Source organism: Phoxinus phoxinus (genome assembly GCF_949152265.1).
Source record: "Phoxinus phoxinus genome assembly, chromosome: 7".
Taxonomy (NCBI): Eukaryota; Metazoa; Chordata; class Actinopteri; order Cypriniformes; family Leuciscidae; genus Phoxinus; species Phoxinus phoxinus.
Genome location: NC_136882.1, coordinates 18,714,074 through 18,741,162, shown reverse-complemented (window position 1 = coordinate 18,741,162; position 27,089 = coordinate 18,714,074). Strand labels below are relative to the sequence as shown.

Genomic DNA, 27,089 nt, shown 5'->3' with positions numbered 1-27,089 from the left:
ATTCCACCCCTTCCTCCTCATGGATTCCTGTCATAGATCCGTGTACATTAGATGTGGGTTGTGAAGGCAGTTTATGTGATTCAGTTTCTCAGGAGGATGCCAGCACTGACGGCATGAAGGTGGACGTATGAAGTTTCCGACTAGAGTAGGTTGTTTCAGGCGTTGCTCTGTGTTCATTAAACTGTCCCTCTGTTCCACTTCTGCCACTTAATGAAACGGCAGCGGCAGGTTGATCCAAAGCTTTGTGGCGTCGATATTCATCTTCCCTTAGTGCTCATGCTTTTGCTTAAATTAGAATTTCTGTCTTCAAGTGCAATAGTGGGAAACTCCTCTAGCTGTGATTTCATCAGAAATCCACCACGACGACGACGACGACTCCACACACAAACGCTCTGTGTGCAGCATTTTAGCAGGGGCTGCAATGTGATTTTCTCCTGTTTGAGCTCAACTTTCTAAATCTTTTTACATTTTAAAACTAGATTCGGCATTTAAATCTGAATATGATGGGTTGTTTTTCCTCCCATGATTGCGTTTGTGCTTTTATGGCGAATGTGAAACGCAATAAGAAAACACATGTTCATTTATGACGATCTCGAGGGACGCTGCCTAACCTTCCAACATTGTGACACAATCTAATCTGTGTGTGGTAATGCCGGTGGATGTGTCCTAATGGGACCATTGCCACTCCAGATTAATGAAGCAGTCAGATGTGGAATATGAACATTTTTTTCATTAGTTTCTCAGCAGAAAACAGGATGAGAAATGAAACCGAAACAGGATTTAGTGTTGCCCTACATAGACGGAACCTAAAGAGTTCCCCTACACACAACAAAATATAAAGCACATGCTGTTTGCACATGCTTTCATCACAGAAAACAGACAAATTGCCAATGTCAGAGCTGTGGTGTGTGTGCATGCTGACATATTAGCTCTGTTTCAAATCCAAACCTGGTGAGCTGCCTTCCTAGACAGCATTTTAAGGCCTCATGCTGTTCCAGCATTATTATTCTGCCTTCAAAGATGTCTTTTTGGCCGTGTTCTAAGGCAGCATCGCCTGCCGAGCGAGAAGAGAATCACGCAATGCATTGCACTGAAGTCAAATATCCTTTTTTCATTCGGTACTGCAATATATTGATGATGAGCTCCATCTCATTAAATATTTGTGCATGTTTTTGTTTTGTTTTGTTTTTTTGCACTAATCAGCACATCATATTGTTAGTGTAGCAATGTGCTAACAAACATTTCTACTACCGTAGTAAGAAGTATAAAGTAAAAATGCATAATTGTATTCAGCAGACATTACATTTATTAAAAAAGTGACATTTATAATTGTTACAAATAATATCTATTTCAAATAAATGCTGTTCCTTTGAACTTTCTACTCATTGAGAAATCCTGAAAAAAAAGTAATATACAAATATTAGGTAGCACAACCGTTTTCAACATTAATTGTAATAAGAAATGTTGGTTGCACTTTATTTTACAGTACATGCACTTACAGTATTTTAAGGTAACTAATATGGTCTAAGGTTAAGTTTAGGATTAGGTTCAGGTTTAATTTATAGTAAGGACGTAATCAAGGACAGGACTGTAAAATAGAGTGCTTCCAAAATGTTCATTGAGCAGCAAATCAGCATATTAGAATGATTTCTGAAAGATCATGTGACACTGAAGAAAATGACTGTTGATGGGTTTTATCATGAAGCATTCCTAACAGTCTTTAAAGTCACCATGAAGTCAAAATTGACAATTCTAATCTCTAATCAAAATAACTTCCCCTCCCTCTTGCAATGACATCACTACTCTTCTCTGATGATGTGTTTTCTGTCCCTCACATTCACATGACATCACATTGATAGCAAACCACAACCCTTCTAACCATCCAATCAATTCACAATGGACAAAATCAAGTACTGCCCTACATTTCTGCTTGTGCTGTTTCACTCGGAGATACATCACAACAGGGAAGAAAAGACAAACGCAACTTCCATCTCATGTCGACTTGAACACACTGACAAACCTGCATTTGTTGTAGTTGATAGAGGTGGTGCTTCATCTGCTGAGCATTACTTTCTGTTAGCCTACATCTCGCTGTGTTACTTGCTTCCCTCCATTAATCAGCCATGACTGGATCCAGTCTTACAGTCTCACCAGACCTGAGGTGTCAACTCAAAGCTTTCTCCTCAGACAAATCCTTACCTTCAGTGATGTGTGAGGAGACTTATGGCTCAGTCATCAGATTTTAAACTGCTTTCTCTTGTCTTAGATGTGAGGAAGCTCTGTGGAGTACTTGCTAGAGCGTTATCTCACTGTTTGGTGTCGAGATGAGTATTATTAGCTTGAAAACAAATCAAAGGGTTTTAATTAACAAACAATCAATATTACTCACATTTCCTCCCCCCCCCCCCCTCTCTCTCTCTCGTTCTTGTACCCTGTTCTGTTGAAACTTTCTCATTAATACAGTGCTGTCCCAGTGGCCCCTGTTAAAGCTCCAAGTGTCCTTTACATTAATGGGTCCTGGCACTGACGGATCAATGCTCTCCCACACCTGTCGTGCCCAGTGGGCACCAGTCATACTGCCCACTGATGGCTCTCACCATGCCTGTAATTGACGGCATCTAAATTGTCACGGAGAACCGCTATCTCTTTGTCCCACGGATGGATCTCTGCTGTCCATCTTCATTAGGAGCATAGTCTTCCAGCATACACCACAATCTCCCTCCAGGGCATAGAGGATTTATCAGCCTCTTTCCTTTCCCACACACATTCCCTGTTTCTCCTTTCACGACACCCTGTAGCTTCACGCTCTCTTACTCTCTCCCACCCTCTGTCTGCTTTGCTCCTCCTTGACCATCCATACTAAACCAAACTGGTGCACCTGAGCAAGTGTGAACAGCAGGTGTCTTCATATCTCCCAGAAACCTGAGAGGAGAACCACTCCCGAGATCCAGCATAGAAATCTGTGAACCTTTCTGGCTGCATGACGACACTTTCTGTGCCAAATTTCACTGTAGAATGATGTGACCTACAGCGGTGGTTCTCTGATTCTGGAAGGTGGGATGTTGTGTAGCCGTGCTGATCAGTGTGTGTGCACCACACTTTTATTCAAGATTGATAAATTGAGAGCATCAAGCAAATGAAGGCAAAAGGCGAGATATGATTTTGTTTGCCCTCTAAGTAGAATCTAGATGCTCAGTTTCATGAAGGGAAGCTTTAAAAGTGGCTTCTGACTCAGAAACAAGGCAGATGGGAGAGGTTTTAAGATCACATTTCTTTATTTAGTACCAATTAGTCTAATATAAACTAAGTATATTAACACATGCAATAGGTTGTAGGTGTGTTTAATGTTATTTATTTACACTATATACTACAATATGGTTCAAAAGTTTTTTTTTTTTTTTTTTTTTTTTTAAGTATTGTGCTCATCAAGGCTGCATTTATTTGTATACAGTAAAAACAGTAAAATGTATTTGTATACAGTAAAAACAGTAATATTATGAAATATTATTTCAAATTAAAATAGCTTTTCTATTTTAATATATTTTCAAATGTAATTTATTCCTGTGATGGCAAAGCTGAATTTTCTGCATCATTACTCCAGTCTTCACTTCAGTGTCACATGGTCCTTCAGAAATCATTCTAGTATGCTAATTGCTGCTCAATAAACATTTATTATCAATGTTGAAAGCAGTGCTGATTAATATTTGTGTGGAAAACATGATGCTTTTTTTTCAGGATTCTTTGAGTAATAAGTTCAAAAGAACAGCATTTATTTGGAATAGAAATCGTTTGTGCAACATTATACGGGACTTATCAACACTTTTGGTCCATTTAATGCATCATTTGCTGAATAAAAGTATTAATTTATGTGAAAAAAAAATCATATTGACTGCTAAATGTCCATACAAGGACAGTAATAACATATATATATATTTTTTAACGTTTTCTGTGATGGGTAAGTTTAGGGATAGGTTAAGGTTATAGTTAAGAGACTGATTAGGGTCATACAGTACCAGTTTTCCTTATATACAGGAATATTAATATGACATTATGCTGCCCACAATCCTTAATCTTGCTTCTAGAGTTATGTCAGTTTCTTTGAGTTAGTTGGCAGTACTTGGATGTTCTGCTTTGATCAAAGATGGTTCTTGGCCCGAGAAGCACTGATTCCAGACAGTATTCCAGGAGTCTTTATGTAGAGCACCTTATATTTCTTGCAGAGCCAGAAACCACCAGCTCTTTGCTCCTAATTCAATCACTGGAGCTTTGTGTGCTCCCTTATTTTCCATCTCAGTGCCCAAGCAATAGACCTTACTCCATGACATTCACTGACACAATGGAAGATTGATGAAGCACATTTGTTTCTGAAGCATTCATATTCAAAACCATTTCATACGGGTTTGGTAATTAATTAGCTCTGAAATGATGTTCAAGGTCAAAATATAGGGTACTGTCTCTCACCAGACTCACCAGCCCTTCAGCACTCACACACACACACACACCTGCACGGTGGATTAAAACCTAGTGAAGTGCCTACATTGACAGGCTAATGTGGAAAATTGGCATAATTCTAAAGCAGCACTGCAGGTATAAATTTCAAAGATCCCACAATACACTGTGACTTCAATGACAAAAATCCATCCAAATGGTGGACGAATAAAGAGATAAGTTGATTATTTTTTATATTTTTGCTTTTTGTATGAAGTATAAAGTTGCCACCCATGTAGAGTGTTCGAAATGTGTCACTTTTTAGGCTCTATTTCAGAATGACAGCAAGGCATCTCTCCAGCCTTGTTAAGAAATCTTAACTGATGGTGCTCCAACTGTCATTTTGCATATTTAAAATATATATTTTTTGCTCAAACCTCTTTTTGGACCACTTGAAAAACACTTTCAACTCTCAAAAATATGTCCTTATTCATCACCAGTACTTCTTAAATATGTCTCCAATAATAACTCATCTTTAGCAACTCTCCCCCTTTCTATATCCATAAACACTTCATAGCATTTTTACTCAAAGTCTCTGAGGATGTCACACATCTTTTTCAAAAATGTCTCCTCACTCACTGAGCTCGCTAATGTCACTTGACTTCTTCACTCTTCAGTGCCTGTAATGTTTCCATTCCTTTTAACTTTTTGGATGAGTTGTTTTTGCTGTTTATCATACAGCACATCTGAGGCCCTGACTGTAAAACGACAGAAAGGCCTGTGGGTAACATGACCGGGAGCATTAACCAGATGCCATTTAGCCTCAATCCTCGCCAGACACTCGCTCCGGCCAAAAGAAAACATGGAATTTAGTTGAATGCTTTCTCAGTGCAAAAAACACATGTCAATGTGCCCTCTCTTGTGGACCTGAACTTATGCTTTCTGGGCTGTTTTTTTGCTGTGTCACAGACCCGAACCCATGCATATGTTGTATGTTAAGGGAGGGGGTCTCAGTAGAAGTTTGAGGATTAATGGAGGGAGGATATGCCCAGGAAACATCGAGGACTCATCTGTGGACTCCCTGCCCGAGCACAGATTCACATAATTACAATATAGCCCTAATTGCATTGTAGAAGACGGCTGGAAATCCTTCTGCAACACAAAGGAATCAGAGATGTATCAGCCTCATTAGCATAGATATTAGGCTTCCATTATGTTTTTGTAGCATACGGAGGGCAGCAGTGCTCAAGCCCCATTCTTCACTGTGCAAGGCAGATCTGCTTAAACTGCTCTCCTGAGGGAAGACAACCTCCCACCCCTCTCAAAACACACTCACAATCTGTTTCCCTGGTATTAAGCACACATCCGAACGTTAATATGACACATTGCAGGCTCTGCTGCTTGGATTAACAGTTAATGGAAGAGCAGTCAAGTTTGGACGTGACTCTAAGCTGGCCTTCAATGTGCTTGAGTTAGTGCTTCATAAAAAAGAAACACTATTTGTTTTTTGATGCACTTTCACTTGCAGTCGCTCTACTCCACAGTTCATAATTTCACTTTTCCTCTCACAACTCTGTGTTCAGTTATCCACCTCATCTCTGTTCAAAGTGAGCAGCTCTTCCACCTCTTTGCGATTCGAATGATCACCTCTTAATATTTCTGCGCCGTTTACTCATTCTCTGACCCCCCCATTTTTTTTTATGTTGTGCTTTTTTCCTCTATTCCTCTCTTCCTCTCAGGCACTCCTCTGCCTCCTCTTTTCATCTCTGATGATTATCCACCTCCACTTGTCATTGCTCCACTCAAAGCCACTTTACATCCGCAAGGCAGCAAATGGATCCCCTCTCCCTCCCTTTAAAAAAAGAGAAGTGCTCCAAAAAGACTTTTATGTTTACAGGTACATCTCAACCATTTCTCAGTCTCCACTCGTGCTCGGGGCGAATAGGCGTGCGTGAGGAACTCATAAATATGCATGAGCGGGGATATTAGTATGTTGTAAGTGATTGACAGTCGTAAGAACTCTTCATCTGTCAGTGGGGGTTGAAATTAGCAGCTACCGATTAACTGTTCATCCCTAATGACTGCTCATGATTTTGTGTCATCAACAGAACTCTTGAAACATCGCTGTTTTAATAAAGAAATAAGACTTACTTTGTAGCATAGATCTCTTCCTCTTCGCAGGTTACATAAATGTTTTTTAGTGTTTTTCATGCTGTTAAATGATACGGTCTTGTTAAAGAAATCAAGGAGAGAGCCACATTCTCAGTGTGCATTATGTCTTTGGTCCGCTGTGCATCAGTAATCAACATTATATTGTGTGATTTGTTGTTTCCCTTGATTATGATTCCTATGTAAGTTATTTAGACCGCCACTGTGCAGCATTAATAAGTGTTTTTCTGCACTTACATAACACCTGTGGTTCGCTGTTCAGTCTAATACAGTTTTTTACCTACTCTATCGTTCAATAGCTGCCTTTTTGCAAAGCATGCATTACATTTGACATATTCACTGAACAATCTGTGCTCAGATCAGATTGAAATCTGTAAGCTGCTCTTTCCAAACATTAGAATGCTTTAGAAGAAAGTGCAGAGTGGAAGGTGTTACACCCAGTCAGGAACAGCATAAGAATTGGTACGCATTGCCATTTTGTCCCATTAATTCCTCTTTACCTCACTGTGACTGAGTGGGCCTGATTTATTGCCTTTGCAATAAATTTCAGCTTCCGACAATGTTCTGGCTGTGCCATTTAGTGTGACATTCGTGCTGCTTGACTGCTCCTACGACCTGTCAATGGAACGCACATTCTGACTTTTACCCAAGATCTCACTGAGATCAAAATCTACACGATTTAGTTCCAATAAATGCTTTTTTTGGATGTGCAAGGACATTTTGATTGCTCAGTTATAGTGTTTTCATATGACCAACTTTTTTTATTTTTTATTCTACATGATAAGAAATGTCAGTGCGTTACAAAAGTGGACGTCACCACAATAAATGTCTTCTTAATGTAATTAATAAATATGCCTTTATTGATGGGAAAGGCTGCATTATCTTTGGAGATTGTGTCATCAATAAATAACCCAAATAAAAGCATCTTTATCTCGGCAGCGCAGCGTGTTTGTAATTAACTGGGGCTAACAAATTGGACACACGCAGGAGGAGGGAGCGCAGCTCGCTGTCTTCTTAGAAAATCACAAATGCATTCTAAACATTTCCTCTGTTTGCTTTTTCCGCTGCCAACCTCCCCCTCCGCACCTCCTCGCACTCCGCCTGAGAGCCGCCTCAAACTGCCTGTAATCAAGCTCTGAGCTCTTTAAAATGTGCTGCTTGATTTGCTTCATTTCTCCAGTCTTACTCTCCCATCTTTCTTTTCTTCCCCCTCTCTTGATTTTCATACATTTATTGATTTTCCTAATTCGATTTACAACAGAAAAGAAATGGCTTGCATTTTTGTCTAGAACACATATCTTGTTTAATTAAATTGTTTAATCATGCCTGATGGAGTCAGAGAGGATCCTGTCAGATTTTAATTGGCCGCTTTCCTTCAATAGGACAAATGTAGAAGGCCCTCTGAAGGAGAAGACCCGTGCAGAAGAATACCCTAGTAAGGGTAACCCTAAAAGCAAGTGAATGATGGCAAACCCACGCAAGATTATTCATAACTATAACTAATTTGAGTGGGGAGATAATCTTATCTGCAGCAACTCTTGGGAGAAAATGAAAGAATAGCTGATCCTGTAGGACAGAGAGTACAAAGACCAATGGACCTCATTTGATCTTGTCAAAGGCTCCCTTCTCTGCTCATTTTCTTTATTAGAAAATTGAATGGGGGGAAGAGAGAGAACAGAGCATCAGTCCACTTATGCTGAAAGAAAAGTATGACCAGGAGTGAGCTTGAAACCGAGATGGTAAATGTTTCCAATCATGTTTGCTGTGTTGTTTTTCTGTTGCCCAGGAGACAAATGTGAGCTGCCTTGCATAACTTTTTCTCAGATTTCAAAGCCTCAGTAAATAACCTTATGTAAATCTGAGAAATATTGTATGATTGTATTTAATTGTGCCCCAGTGCCTGAATCAAACAACAGTATACTATTATTCGTTATACCTTTAGATTTTTTTCAAAGCAGCTTTACAGTTGTTCGTCTGAAGTCAGTTCCGTTGTAAAGAGCATCAATTATTAACTATTGTATTTCATCTATAAAGCAGTTCTGCGGGAACAAAAATCCAGCATCTGTCATCATCCAGCTCAGTTCAGTTCTTATACAACAGCATCAGTACAGATCAATAATTTTGAATATTAAATGTGTCTAACTAAGGAAACCAAACTCCATCAGGTGTGTGAAAACAGAATGGAGAAAAAAACCTTGGGAAAAACAGGATCAGTCTGGGGCCCAGTTCTCCTCTGAACAATGAATGACAAAATAAATTGTGTGATTTATGTTTCAGGATCACAAGTCAAAACACGAGTCAGATTGGAATCGGTAGCATTCAAATTCCCCTTTGCTTGAAAATTGAATTCATTACGTCGGCTGGGTTTTGAAATTAAAATGTTGATAATATCATTGTAATCCTAGTTATCGGCTATTTCTATTTCAAAAGACAAAAGTTTCAAGTTGTTACAGCGTCCTGTCATCTTTGTCTAGAAGCGTTTCTTTCATAAATGTGTCATAGATAGCGGTTTGGCCATTTTTGTAATAACATAAAAAGGGTGCTGCTGCTAGTTGGAATCTGGATATTGGTGCGAAGAAGAACATAACATTACTACTGTCGTGAGGTAACTGAAGAGACGAATTAGCATATTATTGTTACTATTAGAGTTCTAATATAGCCTTAGTGCTGTCAGTCGACTCAATTTTTTAATCGGATTGATCAGTTTTGTTACACCTTATCGTGAAATTAACACATTCATTTGGTCAATATTTGCTATATCTAGCAAAGTAAACAATCAGATTGAAGGCCTATTCTTACCAAAAATGTATTTTCTGCAAGCTTCAAGGAACCCTGGAGAAGGACACCAAATAAGCACCCATGAAAAAACATTACAGGAAAAAAAAAAACCTTTACAGAACTCACAGTGTATAGTGGTTGTAAAAGACCAACAATAAAGAGCTTGTTTTCATTTTAGATGAGCTGCGATACCGAACAGGACCACATGGAGACGCCAAAAACTCAACCACTTTGACTTGACAACAGTGGCAAGGAGTTTTTCGTTTACTTGCCACTGTTGCCTTTGGCTTGCTCAGTTGGGGATACTCAATTTAATTAACAATGAATAATACTATTGATTAGCATTACCAAACATGGACGTTTTATTATTATTTTAATTTAATACTGTGAAGCTGCTTTGATACAATCTGTATTGTGAAAAGCGCTATACAAATATTCTTGACTTGACTTGACTGCATAAACCAACGAGTACTAAACACTAAACTGAATTCGATTACTGGATCAGTGAAAACTTTCCCAGAATTAACCGGATTGAAATGGTCTGATCACAAACAGAGAAGCAGAATCATTTTATTAATGGGCGCTCTTCTTGTGACATCATGGACCGTCATCATCCAATGAATTGTGTTTAACACACAAGCTTTAGACACCAGTCATGCTGAGGGCATTCCCCATAGCATCATCATCAGACACAGCGTTGAAGATCCACTTTGAAAGGGAACTTGTAAAAGATTCATCTCACCACACAACTGGGGATCCTATAAAATCTCTTGATAAGTCTAGTTTACTTTTCTGACGTATTTCCTATGGAAACAGGAAGCTTGTGTGCAATGTATTGAAGAGCTTGATGTCGCTTTATGATCTCAACATAACAATGTAAATAAATGTAATGTCGAGTTCATGAAAAAAGGACAGGAAATAATGTAAGACCTCCTAGGGCTTCTGAACAGATGATAATTATAATAGATAAAAGTGAAATATTAACATTGACGAGTACTCTAGCACATAGATGGCTTCAAATGTAACCTACATGAACTAAAAGCCACATAACTCTAATTTTGATTTCATGGGGTCTTTAATCCCTGACATCTCTTTTTCAGCCTTTGTTTTCTGTCGAAACCAGAGAAATTAGAAAGAAAACTAAGAAATCTGTTGTGTGGCAATCCCATCCATTGGTGGTTCTGCTTTAGAGGATTGAGGAGTCATTCTCCTGCAATTAGCTGCTTTCTCTGGAGTCTTCTGTAGAGATTCCCTGTGGAACGACTGCCAGCGCTTTGAGAGCATCTTTAGTGTGCGCCCAACCAGTAATGCCACACAAGATGACATTTTGCACTTACAGGAGAAATGCCTGTTAGCTGTGACAAAAACTAATGTTAATGTTCATTGTTGTCGATCTGAATTAAATTCAGCCCCATTGCAGTTTCTCAATGTACTCTTTATAAGTACCCTAAACACTGTAGTTCAATGAAAATAGACTGGTGTATAAAAGTGTGGGGTTAGTTGAATTTTTTTATGTTTTTGAGTCCCTTTGAAAAATGTGCTAACCAAAGCTGCATTTATTTAATAAAAAAATACAGCAAAAACGGTAATATTGTGAAATATTATTACTATTTAAATTGTAATGATAATAGCAATCCATTTCGCTATATAGGTTTTAAAATGTAATTTATTCCTGTAATGTCAAAGGAAGCTGAATTTTCAGCATCATTACTCATTACAGTCTTTAGTGTCCCATGATGTCACATTATTTTATGCTGATTTGCTGCTCAATAAACATTTCTTATTATTATCAATGTTTAAAACAGCTGTGCTGATATATATATTTTTTGTGGATAATTTGATTCAGAATTCTTTATTGAATAGAAAGATAAAAAGAACATAATTTATTTGAAATAGAAATAAGTATTTTATAAATGTCTACTGTCACTTTTCATCAATTTAATGTATCCATACTGACAAGTATTTCTTTAAAAAATCTTGCTGAACCCTTTGAACAGTAGTGTATATTTACATGCCTTACATGTACATGTGTGTTGTCCTGTCAGAGAAAGTGTGTTGTCTCATATTGGGGAGTAAAAAAAAATATACCGTTATTAAAAGGTGACTATGAATCTGTGATTTTTTTTTTTTTTTTTTTTTTCTACATGCAAACAAGCAACTGATCTAATGTGACTACCATAAACAACTGAAGGGGTTCTGACACTTTCATTCTTGTCAGTATTGTTGGAGTCTTGCACTGTGGGGAGATATTAACTATGACAGCCCTGCAAGAGTGAACACAACTCATTTTGCTGTGTGACATTTTAATTTAAGAATCTTGGTCTGATATCAGATGCGATGACAACATGTCAACACACAGCGATTATACTGCAAACTCCTCAACACGTGTCGCATCAAATACAATTATGATCATTAATTACTTGTAGTAGTTTTCTCTGAATCTTTGGAGTATGTTTATACTTGGCTTTTAAGAATATGGAACAAAGCCCATATCAGTAAATTTAAAAGTCTAAACTGAGGAGCAGTTCCTTTATTAGTTTGCAGTTTCATTTTTTAAAGTCTTAAACCTTAGGAATTGAAAAGGGGGGTGGAAAGTGTTAAATCGGTGAGATTGAGGACAATTGAGGAGCTTTGCTGCAGGGATTGAGTTTAGGCCTACTGGTTAGAAGCATGAGTGTGTTCATGCCGCTGTTATTCCGGAGAAGGTCCAGGCTTAGGGATGAATCAGGAGACTTTGCTGGAAGTGCAGAAATGCGTGATGGGGATTACTGGAGCCAAAGTGTCAGTGGAAAATTGGATTTTTAACAAAGAGCCATTAACACAGAAAAAAAATGGACTGTGAAGTTCCACAGATGCTCATTAATTTGTGGTATTAATAAATGTAAAAGAAATAATCATATGAAGTCCCAACAATTTATTATTTTCTTGATAAAAGGCGCCGTGTGTGTGTTGAGGGAAAATGGAAGGAGTGATGCAGTGGCATATGTTTAATGTGTTTGAAAGTGTGCCTGAGCCATTTGCATGTTCCTATGCCAAATAGCAGGGATTCACATAGGACATCTGCTCCCTTTAATTTTAAGCGCTTCTCTGTTGCACATATCAAATGATCTACATTTGTAAGTGTGTGAGGCCTAGTATTCGCAGGTGTGAAAGTGTGTCTCCCGTCTTCATTGTGTCTGCCTGAGCTCTTCTGGTGCTCATAAATCCACTCATGGTGTGAAATAGCTGATGGCGGTCACACCTGACACACCTGTAGTAATCCAATATGTGTGCCCAGGATCCCGCAGCTTTTCTCTTGTTTCTGACATCTTATTTCTCTGCCACATGTAACACGAGTGATACCAGCATCCCCTCGGCAACAACATGCGTATATCCATCCGGATAAAAGGCCTATTTACCTCAGAATAGAAACAATAGATTGTGAGAAAGAATGCAAGTGTATATTCAACACAATTAAACACACTTCTATTTAAAGCAACACTAAAGAATTTTTTTTACCTTAAAATAATGTTTCCAAAATCGTATCAGTGGTCCATCAAGTCGTAACAAGGTGAAAGACACTTCTGGATTCGCTTTGCGGCCCCATATCTGCTATAACCACACTATGTAAGTTTGCCAGATCGGGTCACGTTTATGTAGTTCGAATGAGACATAAGAAAACGACACATTTGACTTGCTTTACGTCAAGTGTTACAATAGTCTTTATTTAGTTTTTCTTTGTTTCTGATGTCGCAATACATCATACTTTCATGAAATCATGCAACATACTCTACCTTGTCTGTGGACATTGTTCATTCCAAAGTCGGTGCTGGATAAACAGCGAGCGTGTGTGCGACAGTACGCTAAATTATTTACGACAGCGGTAATGAACAATTCCGCTTCCAACCTGTAGGATGACCGAAGAGGAAAAGTTCTTTAGTGTTGCTTTAACAAGGATACTCCCATCAGACAAGAACAACAGACAGAAGTGTCTTTTGGTTGTTGTTGTTGTTGTTGTTGTTGTTGATATGCATTCAGTAAATACGCCGTAAATCTCAGTATTCACTGTTCTAACGTTTCCCCTTTTTTCTTTCTCCTGCTTTAGTGAGTAAACTGAAGGTACACAAGTCCAACCAGAGTCTGCAGTTTCTGGAGGACAGTCGGGTGCGTGTCAACTGCTCCGTCACGTCTCAAACCAGCCCGGATTCTCAGCATGCCGTGCTGTGGTACGCCCGGAAGGCTGAGGCCGGAGAGCCGGATGAGCTGCTGTTGAAGATCAAACACTCCGGAGCATTTGAGTACGGAGCGTACGCTGAGGAGGAACGTCTGCGCAGCCGTGTGCAGTCAGAGACGCTCTCTCCTCGGCTGTACGGCCTCACGCTGCATCGTGCCGAGACCAGCGACTCTGGAACATACTACTGTCTTGTGGAGGAGTGGCTCACGGACCCGGATGGAGCCTGGTACCGTCTGGCACAAGACTTCTCCGGCTTCACACATGTGGTGGTGAGACAGCCAGGTAAGAAGGTGGTTGCTTGTGAAATTGATGTATATACTTCTAAGAATTTTTTTTTTCTAAAAATGTAAATGTATTTTTCTGTGTCCCAAGTTTGACACTGCATGATTTTCCATTACTAAAACATATGACATCACCCAAGAAATTACATGATTTGTAGCACTTTTTATAGTGTGTTTGCATTCATCAAGTTAATCTATTTGACATTGTACCCCAAAGAAACGATATCAAATAAATGTTTTCCTTCAACTTATGGGAAATTTATCTGGAAAATGTATCACGGTTTCCACAAAAATATTAAGCAGCGCAACTGTTTTCAGCATTGATAATAATCATTTAAAAAATGTTTCTTGAGCAGCAAATCAGCATATTAGAATGATTTCTGAAGGATCATGTGACACTGAAGACTGGAGTAATGATGCTGAAAATTCAGCTTTGCCATCACAGGAATAAAATACATTTGAAAACATATTTAAAATTGTAATCATATTTTGAAATATTACCGTTTTTATACTATATTTATCAACAAATAAATGTAACCTTGAGCATAAGAGACTTCTTTCCAAAAAACAAACAAATATTTTTCCAATTTTGGTGTGGTTTTCTTTTTTTATTTATTTAATTTAATTTATAAATTTCTCCATTTAGTTTTTAGCTCGTTTTTTTGCCAAAAATGACAAAATTACACAAGTCATGGTTTTAAACTTTAATTTTGTGACAGGGTTCCAAAAACTGCTTAAAATGAACAAAAGCAAACAGCTCTCCTGAAATTGACGATCAACATTTTCTAAAGAATTCTCGGAGGAATTATTTAGTCCTTTTTTTTGTATCCTGTTCGTGGAAAGTGTCGGGCAGTGTTTACAGTGGCACCCAACTAGCAGAGCTGGCCTTTATTCCTACAGCAGACTCGCGAGCCTTTGAGATTTAGTTGTAGGTGTTACCGTCCCATGGGCTTATCAGGCCATCTGGCATGAGAGGATCGGAAAGTGCAGCATGAAAACATTCTCCCCCTGAGACCGCCATGGAGCGCAGCCATCCTGAGCTCATGCCTGCCCGAGCTGAATCATTCATCAGCATGTGTGCATTTATGAGAAGAAGACATAAAGAGAGACGGGGGGCTTTGTACGTGTGACTCCTCAAATGCAAACGTACACTGTATTAGCCCCTTAGGGAGCCCCCCCACACACACACACACACACACACACGGACCACAGACCTTAGCACTCACAAGGGGGAGTCAGAACCTCATAACAGACACAATCACGACTGCCGGAGCCCAGAGGCTTTACTTATGACGGCCATCTGAATGGCACACAGCTGCTGCTCCTCTATTCACCCCGCGCAGCTGCCAATGAAGACCCCTAATGCAAACTGCCTCGGCTATTCATCTATTCACCCCCCTCTTTGCCGATAATGTCCACTTTTTCCAGTGACATCATGACCTAGCTTCTGTATGCAGGACTAGCATTGTTCAGGGGACTGTCTGCGAGGTTTGCACTACTCTGAGGCCACCTGTGCTCTTTAGCAGCACCGTATCAAAGATTTGAGAAGCAGGGAAGGCAGATCTCCTCTCCACACAACACACTCTTCAATAGTACTGCCCTACGCATGGGTCGTCGGCTTACCGCTGTTACACAGACACGTTTTGTTGTGTAGTTTGTCCTCGGGTCCGTTAAGCAAGTTGCTTTAGGAGCACAGGTGGCCAAGACATCTGCTCCTCTGAAACTCATCAAGGTCAAGAAAAGTGTGTTTTGGCACACTTTCTGTTGGTTTTTACTGGTCAGATAACTTCAAAATATAATAAATTATTCTTACTAAATAATGCAAATCTAAAATTCACATGAATATGCTGATAATTATGGAAGTCCTATTTTGCATAGTTGTTTATGCATAGTTTGTTTTATTGTTCAGCATGAATGCGTCTCCCTATACAGCATCTAATCTTCTCAGCACTGCTTTAGTCGAGCTGTCTTTTATGAATTTTGTGTTTTATATTTCTTTCTATTTTCTCATCTCATATATTCACAGTATATATCTCTATAATATATCTAAATATGTGCTTGAAAATTCCAAGTCTTATTTCCCTGGGGATGCGAGTGCGAGTGTCAAATCACCTCCCTGCTGCATGATTGCCTGAAATAGCATCCATATAAATGTATTTACAAATAGATAGTTGATGAAAGGTTCACCACCTCCTAATCTGCCATCTTCAAAGTCAAATTGCAGTGCTTTTACATGAGCAGAAGATAAGAGGAGCCCCTTAAATTCTGCCGGAAAATGCGGTCTTATTTTTAGCCTCAACTCAGCTCAGACCCTGCTGAAGTATCTTACGACTTCTCGCGCAAAATGTGACGATTCTCACCTTCAGTTGAGAGTGAAATATTGAACAGCTAGTTCCACGTCTCTGGATGTGTGATGCCCTGCTAGAACATAAAGTTCATTTTAGGGTGTGTATGTACTTTTAGAGCTTTTCTAAAGTTGGTTTTCTCATTTTCTCACCCTCATGTCATTTCAAACCTAAATGACTTTCTTTCATCTGTTGAACACACAAAAAAAAGACATTTGTTTTGGTAAATTCGTGTTGCTTTCTTTAAAAAAAATTATGAAACTGGTGACCAGGGACTAACTATAATGGTAAAGATATAGTTCTAAAAATTATTTTACATGTAAAAGAATATTAGAGTCCACAACCCTGCTGTAACGATAACGGCACAGAGAAACTATATCGTTGGAATCACTTTTAGAATGATCTTTTTCTGCTGATACATGATAAAAACACTGACACCCAATCAGAATCCATCCTGCTTTAAGAGCTCAAACATTTAAAGTGGCAGACGCAAAACTGCAGCGTGCGCTTAGAATAAACTGACCGTTATTGTCTGCTGGTGTGTATGCTTTTATAGTTATTGATATTTATCTATTTTAGATACCATTCTTGGTGTGAATGGGCCCTTTAAAGGACAAAAAGCACCATAAAAACATCATAAAACCCCATTTATACCATTCAAAAGTTTTAGGTCTGTACGTCTCTTATGCTTATCAAGGCTGCATCTATTTGATCAAAATACAGTAAAAACAGTAATATTGTGAAACATTATTACAATTTGAATAACTTATTTTATTTTAATATATTTTAAAATGTAATTTATTCCTGTGATGTCAAAGCTGAATTTTCAGCATCATTACTCCTGTCTTCAGTGCTACATGTTCCTTCAGAAATGATTCTCCTTGAAAGAAAGTCTTTTCATATTTGGCTAAATTATTCCTTTAATTAAACCAGAGTATTCTGCTAAATACATGTAACAAGTAGTTTGCAACAGATGCTACCCCAGTCTCTGAGGAACAGAAATGTTGTCATGCATTTAATGGTTTTTATTGCAGTGGTGAAGTTACAGGTGGAGGAGGCAGAATCCAATATCACCGTACCTGAAGATGGATCAATCCGGCTGGGCTGCAGCATTCCGTCTCAGTCCTCGAAAGATTCCCGCTTCTCTGTATCCTGGTACGTGTACCGTTTGGGACAAGAAGAGGAGGATGAGCAAGAGTGTGTCTTTTCCATCGGTCATGATGCAGTGTTCGGTAATGGGAACTGCAGCCCTACAGAGGAACCCGGTCCAAACTCTCGCCTGCAGTTTGAGCGCACCACCTCTGACCTGTACAGTCTGACCATCCAGAAAGCTCGGCCCAGAGATGCAGGCAATTACTACTGCCACGTGGAGGAGTGGCTGCTGAACCCACGCAATGCATGGTACCGCCTGGCCACCAACAACTCAGGAGTCACCATTGTTAATGTTATGGAGCAGGGTGAGGTTTTGCTCTTTATAAGCACTAACCACATCAACACAAAGTACTTCTGGTTGTTAATATTTTCTTTTGCTTTTACACTGACCACCCGGCCCTGTTTAGACCTGGTATTAAGATGTGCTTTGGCCAATTGGGTCACAATTGGACAACAATAAATACAGGTGTAAACGGGGGCTGAAAGTTTTTGAGCTTGTCCACTTTCAACCACTTCCAGAGGTAGTCGAAAACTAATTTAACTGGATTGCTATCAGTTTGTAGTCAAATGCGTTCGAACAGCCACAAAAGACGGTCTACTCTCCGCCTACTGACTTAGTGTGTAAACATTATGGGAAGCGTGCTAGCCAGACGGGATTTAAACTTTGTTTGGTTTGAAGACAAAAAAAGTAGCAAGCACAATGTTCTCTCACCATTGATTTCTAACACGCACGCACAGCGTTCTGCGAAGGAGAAACAAAAGCTGCTGCTCTCCGCATGTTTTTCCATTGTCTCCCGTCAAGTTCACATGTAAATTGCGTGAGCTTATTTTGTCCAATAGATCCAAAGATCTGAAAAACCCCATACATGTACCTGCCCATAGACTCTTCTCTCAAAGAAAGGACAGAAGTGGTTAAACGTGGATAAAAGCGATGGATTAAAACACAAAATGTAAATCGAAATGTCTCCCTCATCTACTTTTGATCTGATCGACCAAAACGCATCTTAATACTAGGTGTACTAGATGCCCCTTGACACCTCTGACAAGTAACATTATGAGGTCATGGGACAACAGTATTGTATAGAACTTAAAACATTTTGTTGCACAATGCCTACTGTTTCACCTTACTTTTTTAATAAATAGTTGGGAGTATGCAATGTATAGTACACAGCATTGTAACAGTTCAGGCTTCAAGCCCAGATAGTTAGCTTGTGTTCTATTCAGAGCTGCATTAACACGGAAGACAGGATTAATCGTTTGTTATTTGATCATGTTGGTTTGGACACAGTGCTCTCTTTTTGTTTAAATAAATATTTAACTCACAGGTTAAATTATTCTAACTCTCTGTCATGCTTCTCCCTCCTCTCTAGTCTCTACCCTACAGTCAGTGGTTTGTTCCAACGACTCCCTCTTCTACTTCGTTTTCTTCTACCCCTTCCCTATCTTTGGCATCCTCCTCATCGCTGTCCTGCTGGTGCGATACAAGAGCCGCAGCTCCAGCAAAAACCAGGAGGGCAAGAACGGAGCGCCGCTCCTGTGGATCAAAGAGCCCCACCTCAGCTATTCCCCAACCTGTCTGGACCCCCCGGCCCTCAGCCTTCACCCTGGCTCTGTGGAGTAACCGTGACACAAACACGACCCTGTCTCGCTCTGAGACTCGCTCATCTACACTCTCTCTCTGACTCTCTCTCTCTTTTTCGTCTCTCCTCGTCCGTGATGAGGCCACCAGAAAGTAATCTGGGCTTCTAGCCTGGCCTGTCAATCCATCTATATGACTGACTAAGACCTTCCTCAGTTGAAGTTGGCTACTGGTGGTGATGCCTAGACGTTTGCTTTTTCTTTTTTCTGATCTTTTTTTTTTTCCAAACATGATTTTACTTTTCGTTCATGCTCTTTTGTGAGAACCTTTCCTTTGAGGTGGCAGTATCCGTGAGCCTTGATGTATTTTACCTGACTGACGCCAACCTCGTTTTCGTTTTGCTTTTTTTATTCCCGTTAATGAAGTATGGTGGAAACCATTGCATATAATTTGTTATTTTGTCTGTGCTGATATTTGCTTCAAAAGACTTGAAGGTCATTGCTGGACCATGAACGTTTCTAGTGACAATGGTGTATTGATGAAGGAAGAAAAGGACAATGTTTCCTCGAAAAAACCTCGGAAAGCTGACAATAGGATGTATATTGATTTTGTTTGTGTGCACGTGCCACAGAACTGCCTGTTTAAAAGGATATAGAAAGCCCTCATTGCCCACCGACTCGAGGATATACATGAACCCTAGCTCATCCTCACTGCCAAAGACCAGTTCAACTTCAAAAAGCCACAAATTCAAAGACTCCGAATAGGATTAGACGCGAGTGACGTGAGCCATCTGATGTCATCCAGTTGGAAAAGACAGTCTTGACACTGACATGTTTCCTCACCACTGGAGCTCAGATGTTTCCACATGACCTGAAATTTCACACTTCATTTCTAGGTATTCTTGACCTTCCCAAAATGTTAAGAATATCAATTTATCTCCTGAAAAAAACCCTTTTCTATTTGTGTCTGTGTGTTTGTGTATATACAGTATACACAACTGACCCCACATTTAGTGAGCGTTCGCCTCAGTGTCCTCAAATTTTCATAATGCAAGGTTGAATGGAAACAAAAGGAGCATGAAGGGCTCCAGAGTTTTTGAACTTCTTGTAAAAACAATGTCTTGAGGGAGACGGCTGACAGGACACTACCTACTCAAGGGACATTCTCAGTGCCAAGACCTTTTTATCATCATACGTGCCCTGTAATGATCCACGAGGAAAGCAGAAATTGGCAGGCTTCCGAATATATGAGTTATGAAGGGATTAGACATTTTGTTTTATCTATATTCTACGTCACATCAAATCTTGTTTTTCTTCTCTTTATGGGTTTGTGTTTAAAATATGGTGCCCGATTTGTTACCGCTAAAAAAAAAGTGAAAAGATTGTGAAATCTTAATGCGCCGTCTCATAACCTGTAACCTGTGAAGACCTAATAGTGTGATTTATATCTCTCGAGGGTGAATTTAGCATCTAAATTATTGTCGGTCTCCATAAACATTTCAAAAACACTGCCATATTTTAACACTGAAGATGCTATAACAATACTTGATCATCGCATTCGCTCTGCAATCCACACTAGTCCTGTTTCATTCAAGAAGGATTCAACCTCCATACTGAAAGCATTTAGAGCTTAGCTGTAGCGTGAATGAATTTTATGTCAAATTTTCTTTCCTGTTCAATTTAAACACGGACTACCAAACATAATGTGTTGTCTAATGACACCAAACTGGATGGGTCTCACTTATAGTCAACATTGGTGACCTTCTGACAGTGCAACTTTCACTCTGTTCTCACAGTCGCTCAAGAGCGTCACTGCCGCCCTCATGTGATCTCGATAGTCAACATCGCAGCTTTTCTGTAAATGAAATTTAGATCCACTTGAAGCTTGTGGTTGTCTTATTTATTGAATCATAAAACTCCTAGATAGAATATGTGAACTTCATAAATCTGCATAGACAGAATGTGGCAGAAATAGCAGTGAACATTTAGGCAACTACAGTATAATATGGCTAATAGCGTGTCTAGAGGCTTATGAGACATGATTCTGAACCAATCTGGGAATCTTCATAAAGATGATACAGTGGTTTAGCTCTCTTTATCTACTAAATTTTGTTGAACTGTACAGTGCATGACGAATAAGGGGGACATTTTACTAATGTCTGAAAGCTGTGTGTCGTGACATCATGTCAGATCAATGGCATCCTCACCATCTCCACCTTGTGGAAGGCCTCGCTGATTCAACACACCTGTTCGATTGAATGAATGTTAGCCAGTTTAACACAGCGACCCTCAAATGTAAAGTGAAATGTAATTATCTGATCAATAATGTCTGCCTTCCTCAAGCAGGAGATGTGTAATGTGGCATTGAGTGTGATGTTGCCGTTCTGCTGTCATTCCGTCTGTACAGAATTATTCCGAACTCTAAATAGTGTTTTTGTAGTTCAACATGCCCAGCTGAATCATAATGTTGTAAATGCATTTCGAGGGCTGCATGTCATGGCTGTGTACTGGCAGTATAGCTGCAGAAAAACAAAACAAATGACAAAAAATATTGTGTTGATGTGTGTTCAGTTCAGCCAGTGCTGCTTTTTCAAGTGGTGATTTTTATGTTCCTTTTTTATAACCAAAAGAGTGCACTGAATATTTAAAAAAGTTGCCATGTTTTTTTATGCTTCTGTGTTTTTGTTGTACTCAATTTCATTTTTTGTTGTGTTTTTTTTTATATCGATGCTTATTTTATTCAATTGTAGCAATTGCTGTTATGAAAAGGCACTTTGCTATTGTCAGTTGATTGCAATAAAACGTTCAGTGCACAGCATTTTAGATTGTGTTTATATAATGTATCAATTACTGTACATGGGACCCAATTTACAAATGTTAAGAGTTACAGCTGTTAAAGGGATAGTTTACTGAAATATGTTTTCAAACCTTTCGAACATTCCTACATTGACTTTGATTGTATTTTTAGACAATTTTCAATATCTTTATGTTCCACAGAAGAATGAAAGTCATACAGGTTTGGAACGACGTGACTAAATGGTGACAGAATTAGCATTTTTGGTTGAACTATCCCTTTAAAATAAGCTTTTGAATTCAACATTACAATTTTTATTACAGTTGCGTTCAGCTAAAGAATAAGGTTTCTGTACTTTTCTTTCACACACCTTAATAAATAACAGAAGCGTTTGTGAATCTTTTCACTCCTTGACCTCCAGGGCTTTGAAGAGAGTGGAAAATCCTGTCTCTAAAGACACCGTCTTAAAGGTGAGAAAGGGATCCGACATATCTTCCAGTGTCTTATTTCAGTGTCTATATTCAGTCAGATGCTCTGGGTTGTGGGGTGGATGAGTTGGCTGGCTGCAGGCTGGTGTGTTATTATAATGGGCCAGTGCTTGTTAACCTCCAGAGCAGTGTGGAGGAATCATATTGAGAGTTGCTGTCCCTTCCAGCTGCTCACAAACCTGGTTTAATGATGGACAGTGGCCAGTTTCAGCATCTGGCTGAATTATGATGTCTGGATGAAGACGAGCCTTTGCGCTTTGTTTACCTAATGTTTTGTGATGCTCTGTTCTGTATGTGTAATTGCAAATTATAGCAGTTAGATCCTAGTAGGCCCTCAAATGTAGCATCCTGGCATTGCTGATATTTAAACCAAACACAATGGAAAGTTTCTCTTTTGTAAAACTATTCTTGTTTTACTCTCTTCAAGTGTGTGCTGCTTGGTGACACTTCTTTTATATACACTGGCAGAGAAAAGAATATACAATATAACTGGCCAATTTAGTCACTTCAGCAGGTCTCTTACACCCCTAATGAAGCCCGTTTAAATGGCGAGAAAACACTTTTGAATTTAAAGACCCATTGAAATCGATTTACAAGCAGAGTTTGAATGGGGCATATCAAATGCTCATTTTTTGCTTTTGTTAGGTCATGGTCATTAACTATAATTAAGTTGTAACTTGATAGTTACTTGCAGATTTTATTTGGGGGAGAGATGTTCTCATTCTAAAGAGCATTTGAATTGGACAAATAATCGAGAAAGACTATAAGTCCTAAAGGTGCAGTGTGGAAGATGTGGTACTCTAGCGGATGAGGCGAGTTACTCCCGAAAGAACATTGTTTTGCTAAGTACACGAGTTGTGCTTCGGCTTAGCTATTTGGCGTAGATGAATGATGATTTGAGGTGATGATTATGATTATAATATTTTTCAACTGTAATTTATTCCTGTTATGGCAAAGCTGAATTTTCAGCATCATTACTCCAGTATTCAGTGTCACATGATCCTTCAGAAATAATTTTCATATTCTGATTTGCTGCTTAAGAAACACTTATTATTATCAATGTTGAAAACAGTTGTGCTGCTTAATATTTTTGTAGAAACAGTGTTTTTTATAGAAAGTTTGAAAGAACATAATTTATTTGAAATATAAATATTTTGCAACATTATAAATGGCTTTACTGTTACTTTTGTTAAATATCTTTTAAAAAATATTTACCGACCCCAACATTTTTAATGGGACTGTCTTCGACTTTTGTTTTGTCTCTTTTAAAATAAATATTGTTACAAAAGAAAAATGTCAAACTGGCAGCTCAAATTATAAATCGTTATAAGTCTACACTGTAAAAAAAATATTGTTGGTTTACCATACATTTTTAAGTTCATTCAATTGGTTTAATCAACAGAAACTTAAAATATGATGTTATAAGAACCAGTTGATTAGACAATTTTTTTTTTTTTTTTTTGATAAATCATGTCAATCATTTTTTACAGTGTACAGTTGTGAATCTGAGTATGTATGGCAAGGAGAACGTTTGTGCTTGTTTAAAGATTTGTGTTAATTTTTAACCAAAAAATCTTGTATAGTACATAATATCTGCTAAATGTAAACATTTTGTAAATACAAATATACTAGAATTTACATGACATCAAAGCAAATACAAATGAAGTGAAAGCCACAAAAATACAAATGAAGTGAAAGCCACAAAAATGAAGTGAAAGCCACAAACCTCCCGTTTTAATTTCACGGGGTCTTTACGCTAAATCAGGCATGCAGTCTCTGTGGCACATTATTTTAATTTGCAATGTTTGCAGTGGGTGTTTTTATATATATATATATGTGTGTGTGTATATATATATATATATATTGCTCTATTTGTGAAGCAATGGTGTGCTGAACGGTAATTAATGTGTTTGTGATTATGGCCTGATGTGAGTATAGCGAGAGGTTGTCATACGGGATAGATGGTCCTGTCCGCTGTTGCTGTCCTGTCTGCTAACCGAGCGTGGCGTGACCACCAGGGGCCAGGACCAAATCACATCACACCTATCATAACTCATCCTGACTCGCCAGCTAAAACTCCATTCTGCTCATGAATATTAATACTTCTCTCACGCCATGATGTATGTGGGATTGTGTTTCTCATTTCTGGGCCTGCGGGAGAAACTGCTCAGAGAATTTGTAAATACAGTCTCCCCGCTATCCTTCATTACATTACCTGTCTGAACGGTGTCGAATCAATTTGCTGACACCACCGCCTGTGCTTTGTGTCACAGGACCTATGAAAGCGCTGAATGGAATGGGAATTACTTTCTGATGAAAGCAAACCTGTGCCACAGGTGTGTGCCTTTGTGTCATTTGTAATATAACAAAAAAAGCATTCAAGAGGAGAGGAGACACCACGCCTATAGGATTACAATGAATCACGGGATGCACTGCTCAATAACATCCAGAGCCGGGGTCATGTTTCTGACAGACCGCGGCACAAATCAGATGGATGGATTAAAGAAGACTGAATAAAAATGGATAAAAGAATACAGACAGCTGCCTTGGGAAAAAGATGGGATGGAGAATAGGTGTAGATTGTGTGTTCATGTTTACAGCAGCGTGATGCAGGTTATTTTGTCTGCTTCAGCTGCATCCCAGCCTCTTAGCAAGGTCGAGCTGTCTGACAGGCCTATCAGATGAAAAACAAAGAACAAGTCGCTATTATATCTCACAGCTGAGCAGGAGAGGTGTGTTCGCCTAATAAAGACTAGAATGTTTGTTTGTTTTTAAAAAGGATCTATCATTGCTATAGACACCAGTGGAGACCTTGAAACATGTCTCTGTGATATATTAATGTGTGAACGTGATATATATATATTTTTGTACTGACGTCAGAGCTCTATGAACAAAATTTATTTTTATGAAGCTGTAACCACATGTTCTTCCATTGACGTCAATGTAAAAGTTTAAGACAATTTAATATGTTCAGCATCTGGCCATTTTATTTCGCAAAATAATTATTTTGACTGTACGTTATATATATTATATAAACACTACAGTTCAAAAGTTTGGGTCAGTAAGATTAAAAACAATGCTTTTATTCAGCAAGGAAGCAATAAATTGATCAAAAGTGACATTTACATTGAAACAATTCTATTTCAAACAAATGCTGTTCTTTTGGACTTTCTATTCATCAAAGAATCATGAATCAACCGTTTTCAACATTGATAATAAGAAATGTTTATTGAGCACAAAATCAGTGTCACATGATCCTTTACAAATCATTCTAATATTATGCTGAAGACTGGAGTAATGATGCTGAAAATTCAGCTTTGCCATCATAATAATTCTCAATTTTATTTTATTTTACTTTATTTTGATCAAATGAAAGATACTTCTTTCAAAAACATTAAACCAATCTTAATTAAGCCGAATGTTTGTGTATAGTTTAATTCACGCTAAATAGCAGTAGGCCTTTGTGATGACCATTTACATTCAATCTCATATAAATAAACAAGCCTCTCATGTTGACAGCAATAATCACTGCTAAATATCACCGGAAACTGCCGTATACCGTATGTTCTCTGATTTTGCTTGGTTGTTGAACACCCAACTCTCACTACAATCTACAGCCATCCATAATAGATGAGCTTTAAAATGTGTGGTTTTCTATGGGGCCTCAGCACCGCTTTAATGAGCTCTAGTTCCAGGCAATGTGAAATCTAAAGCATTTCAGGTGAGTATTGCTGTCTTATTCATTTGCCTCAGAGCAATCGTTCAGTTTACGTGTTATTGTTTACAGAGGGAATGTTCCTACCATCTCATTTAGTTGGTTGACGTGTTTTAGATCGTGCCGAAGGGTTTCATTACTAACCTCCCCATTAAATCCAGTCCCCTATTAGCTATTGTTGTTAAGTGTTATGTAAATGAAGGGTTTCATCAGAGGGAAAGCGAGGTCATTTACACTGGTTAATACTATTGATTTCTGTGCATCACAGTGGTCTTCACTAACCTGAGCTTCAAGTATAAACATATGAAGCATATCCACATGAACCCTTCTGAGAGTAATAATATCACCTGAAATGCTGGATTTGAATTGATTTAAATTCTCATACATCCCAATTAGTGGTGTTCACAAGAAAGAAATGCCTTTCTTTAGTAAAATTGCTGTCATTAGGCAAATGCAACTTCAGCTACTTTACAGGTACGCCGCTAACCCTGTGATTTTCACCAGAGGAGACCAAAGAGGAGGAGGAAACAAAGTGAGCAGCAGAAGAATGTTCTATTAGAGACTAAAAACTGAAAACACTTTCATTTTTAATTTGCCTCTCTCTGCTGAAATAAAAAACGACTTAAGCCAGCCTCTGTGGTTAGCTGATTGATGGTTTAGAGATGTATACTTTCAGGCGTGCATTTTCTTTCCATGTAACTCATTGCTTACCTAATTATAAGTTGTTGGAGAAATTAACTAGTAAGTCACAACTGAGACCATATAACTTTGTCGCACATCCATCGTTCAAACCATGCTGATTCAACACTCAGGTGGTGGAGTAATAACTTCTGCTAATTAATAGGTTTGAGATTTAATTAATGTCAGAATATTGCTGTAAATAATGAACGTTAATGAATACTTTCCTGTTTATGTTATCTGTTGTTTTTGCATTATTTGCAAATGATCGTTTTAATTGTGGGTTTCCCACACAATTATATTATGTACAGTATATATAGAATGAAAGATATGATTGTTCTGCATGTTATGTTGCTTAGCTATTTGTAGCATGATCTATTTATTTGCAACTGGTTGACTAAAAATGCTTTTGGGAAACGCACGAGAAACCAGCCGGCCAACCAGACACTTAAACCAGTTAAACACCAGCT

The 27,089-nt window shown here is 38.6% G+C and overlaps 1 protein-coding gene across 1 annotated transcript in view; it reads left to right on the top strand.

Moving 5' to 3' along the window:
- Positions 1-21,761, top strand: part of igsf3 (immunoglobulin superfamily, member 3) — a 153,181-nt gene extending 131,420 nt beyond the window's left edge. The window contains exons 7-9 of the mRNA XM_079617521.1: positions 13,460-13,870; positions 17,249-17,671; positions 18,737-21,761. Coding sequence (XP_079473647.1) covers positions 13,460-13,870; positions 17,249-17,671; positions 18,737-18,987 — 1,085 coding nt within the window. The 3' untranslated portion in view covers positions 18,988-21,761. The remainder of the gene's footprint in view (positions 1-13,459; positions 13,871-17,248; positions 17,672-18,736) is intronic.
- Positions 21,762-27,089: the final 5,328 nt, after the last annotated feature.